General features: G+C 36.0%; 1 protein-coding gene across 5 annotated transcripts in view; it reads left to right on the forward strand.

Annotated features, from left to right (window-relative positions):
* The first annotated feature begins 997 nt into the window (after positions 1 to 997).
* LOC107590557 (dnaJ homolog subfamily C member 7-like) overlaps positions 998 to 4187 on the forward strand; it is a 12265-nt gene continuing 9075 nt past the window's right edge. For 2 of the 5 annotated variants that reach the window (XM_016279373.1, XM_016279372.1), the window contains exons 1-3: positions 1458 to 1824; positions 1941 to 2015; positions 2093 to 2211. In XM_016279373.1, the coding sequence (XP_016134859.1) occupies positions 1585 to 1824; positions 1941 to 2015; positions 2093 to 2211 (434 nt within the window). In that variant the 5' untranslated portion in view covers positions 1458 to 1584. Of the gene's footprint in view, positions 1074 to 1457; positions 1825 to 1940; positions 2016 to 2092; positions 2212 to 4187 lie in introns of those variants that run through there. The other 3 variants (XM_016279370.1, XM_016279369.1, XM_016279374.1) reach the window with 2 other exon arrangements.

Below are 4187 nucleotides of genomic sequence, written 5' to 3' on the forward strand. Positions count from 1 at the left end.
AGAGCTTTGATCATAAAACTAAGCATTTAAATACCATCTTACTAATACATGTTATTGAGAAATATAGTGACAACTCATTAGGGGTGTAACAGTACGGGACTTTCGGTTCGGTACACATATGTACCAAATAAATGCATTGTTTTGAGCACTGCACGAGTGGAACTTCATTGAAAACTTCCAGTTTTATATATTGTTACTTTTGATAAGAAACAAATTCTCATCTTTCAAATTATGTCCATTTTTTTTCAGGAAATTCAAACAATAAATGCCGTTTTGACGCTCTTTGATGTGGCGTGACAGATCACTGTATAGGCGCCTCAGTTCAAACAGCAGCGCGGAGCGCGTTCATCCCTTCCTCTTCACTATTAGTTTTAATGCAAAATAATCATGAATGAACATCTCATACCTCATGTAATCGCTCAATCAGCGTTTCAACCGTGGAAAGATGTCAGTAAAATGGCTTAAAAACAAAATGTCACGTAGCATTTCGTTTACCTCAGGCAAGTCATCAGTGTCCACCGCTCGCTATTCGCTAGAGAAATGAAGTCTAGATAAATGCATTTTGTGAAATATTAGACTATATACTCATTATATTTTACTTTACCTGTTAGTGATGTCTTTTTAATGTGTTTAAATAAATCCGTTATGAAACAAGTTATGAGAGCCACTGTGTAACTGATTATATTCCACCAACAAATAGAAGTTTAATAATTTAGAAGTTAATTTTAAAAACTGCATTATGTGCAATCTACATGTTTGCATACTATTATTATTATTATTATTTTTTTTTTAATTGTTGTTGTTGATTATATTTAAAAATAAATAGTAATTACATTTTAAGTTTGGGCTCTGTTGTTAATTGTAACCTTGTGAAAGGGCTCCCTATAATTTAGAGCAGAATCTGAGGTAGATTTTTATCCCTAAGAATATTTTAATTATAATTTAATTTATTTAAAGCGAGCAATTTGTTCAGTAAACTGCCGTTTAATATATATATAAAAAAGCAATTTTATGTTTAGTTTTTCCCCCCTGCTGTACCAAAACCATACTGAACCGTTGATGTCAAAACTGAGGTACGTACCGAACAGTTGTGTTTTTATACCTTACAGCTGATATTTATATGCATTTTATGCGAGTAGTCTACTATAATGTTAAAGATCTCATTGATTTACATTACAAGCTAGAATAATTTTTGGCCATATAAATATAAGTAATTGCACCAAATTGTGGATTTTCTTTTCTCAGTTTGGACATCTGAATAAAATTTAAGATGCTTTTTCCCTCAAGTATGAGCTCCATATTTTCTCTGTCATACTATATGAACCATAAAAGTTTGGTGTATCAAAAATTACACTCAAGTCTAAAATAAAAAAAAAAAAGGGGGAATTGTTTTTTTTTTTATATATATATATATATATATATATATATATATATATATTTTGTCCAAAGATTCAGTAAACCATTCCATTTCAATATTTTCTAACTATTATTTCATATGTCAGGCCTTACAGGGTTAACTTAAAATCTCGAGGGTATTTGAAGTAAATATTGCAGGTCAAAGTTTAGAATTCATGAACTGATAAAATGCATACCTTAAATGCAATGCACGTAGCTTTGGATAAAAGAATCTGCCAAATGCATAAATGCAGTCAACATTCTTTTGGGTGTTTTAAATTGTATGTCACTAATCCTTATCGTTCTGTTCCACAGGGCCACATGCGTGAAGGCAAGTGTCACCTGCTGCTTGGCAATGCTATGGCTGCCACCCGCTGCTTCCAGAAGGTTCAAGAGCTGGAACCAGAAAGCAGTCAGGCGCAGCAGGAGGTACATTGATTATAAATACCATACACAGTTATGTCTCATTGCAGGCATACATATTCGCCTCTGAACTTATGCCATGTGCCATTCATAAGGACTCTGACCTCCTGTGTCTCTTGCAGCTGAAGAACGCAGAGTCCATCCTGGAATTTGAGCGACTGGCTGAGATCAGCTTTGAGAAGCGAGACTTCAGGATGGTGAGCATGTTTGTATTGCTCTTCTAGCTGCTGAGAGACTGATAAACAGATGAATATGAGTGTGTGTCTCTCTGTAGGTGGTGTTCTGTATGGATCGGGCATTAGAGTCTGCATCTGCATGTCACAGGTTCAAGGTGTTGAAAGCAGAGTGTCTGGCTCTGCTGGGACGCTACCCAGAGGCCCAATCAGTTGCCAGGTAACCGCACTACCAGCATTATGGGAATTGTTTAGTAGTGGTTAACTATGGGGTTATTCAAATTAAATCTAATGTTGATACAAAATGATTCATTGATAGCAAATGAAGTACAATTTCTTTTTTTGCAGTATAAGCCTATTGAGTTTTATATATTTATAATTTTTTTAAATATATGTTTTTAAAAGGTTTTGCCATAAAGACCATGCTACCTCCTGTTAAGACTGGCTTGTACAGTGTTTAGTGTCCCCGCCAGCAGCATAGCAGTGAGTGTGCCTCCAGCACAGCTGGAAGAGTTATAGAGATTAAAACTAGGGCTGCCCCCGACTAAAGATTAATTACTCAAATACTAAACCATAATGAGCCTTTAATATTTCGGCTATCTATAGCCAATTCCGCATTCAAGCACACACAATAGGCTAAAGTTGTCCACAAAGCACCGCAAAAGTAATTATCATGAAGAGGGGGGTGGTGGTGTGTGTGTGTGTGGGGGGGGTAGTACAGAGATATTTAAATTATGAATAAACTAGTGTTTTCTGAATCAGTGTTGCAAAGATAAAGTTGACAATCTTGACTCACCATCTGCACATTGGATGCAACTCTAGAGAGAGAGTTTTTGTTTTCAGTTTAAATTATTTCGTTTTGTAGTCATTTAAAGCTTTCTATAGATATATTTATCATGTCTTTGAAGCAAGTCTTTGCTGAGTTTTGGTACATTTTTGTGAAGCGCTCGTGTTCAAGGAGACCGAGACAGCAGAAAGCACATTCTTTTATTTCCTTTATTTTACAAAAGCACACTGTTTTGTTGATATTGTGAGTGCGCACAAATAAAAGTAGACCATTTAAAGTTGCGAATGTTGTATTACTCTTATCCGTATGAGCAAAAATGATGGCGCATTAAGTTGTTTCCATTGTTAGTAAGAAAAAAATGTGATCGTGCTGAAGCCTTCCTGTCCTGCAAAGTGCGCTTTAGCTTCCACTCTTCACACAAACGCTTGGATAAGTGCCTAACAGCACACATTTATCTAGGTCAAACGTGTAAACTAACACTGTGATATGCGCTGTGTGTTTTATATCTTTTTATTTTAGGCAATTCTTGATTTGAGAAGGCTAAATTGGTCAAACATGATCAATTACTGCTGGCCGCTTGGTCGTCACTTTAAAAAAAAAAAAAAAACCTGAAACCCTCCAAACATTTTTCTAAATTAACTTAAAGAAACGAAAAGAAATATAACCACGTTGCCCTTAAAAACAATACTGAACTATTTTAATGGCTGCAACAGTAGCTGTGAGAGAGAGAGAGAATAAAAATAATCTCAGGCCAAGAATTCTGGTAAACTGTCAGACGAGGGCTAGGTTAGGACCTACATTTGAGGCCTGTGCAGCCTTTGGTTCGGACATTGCATAAAAAGAAACAAAAAAACAAAGCTGCATGTAAATTTTATTGGTCACTTCCTATCATCTTAAACTGCATATTAATTTGCCTGGCTGATATATTGGTTTGTCTCTAGCATAGATGAATGGTTTTCCCCTTTGTGTGTGAATGTATGATATATTAAAGGGGTCATATGATGCGATTTTAAATTTTTCCTTTCTCTTTGGAGTGTTACAAGCTCTTGGTGCATAAAGAAGATCTGTAAAGTTGCAAAGACTAAAGTCTCAAATCCAAAGAGATATTCTTTATAAAAGTTAAGCGTTAACCACGCTTACCTAAAACGGTTCATTTTAACACTCCCCCACATATCTACCTCACTATGTTGGAAGATTTGCATAACGCCGCCCAAATGTTCACACAAAGAAAGAAGGCATAACTTTTATTCTCACTGTAGTATTGTTGCCGCTGCAGCCATGTCGTGAAGACGCTGTGTGCTTCATTGTGAAAGCGAAACTACTTTGTTTGGTCTTCCAAAAGAGGGCGATATCAGCTTCGTCATGCCTAGAGCTGATCTGTGCTGGTCGCTGAGGGAATACATCAACTT

This window comes from Sinocyclocheilus grahami, unplaced genomic scaffold (assembly GCF_001515645.1).
Source record: "Sinocyclocheilus grahami isolate Dianchi unplaced genomic scaffold, SAMN03320097.WGS_v1.1 scaffold130.1, whole genome shotgun sequence".
NCBI classification, from domain to species: Eukaryota; Metazoa; Chordata; class Actinopteri; order Cypriniformes; family Cyprinidae; genus Sinocyclocheilus; species Sinocyclocheilus grahami.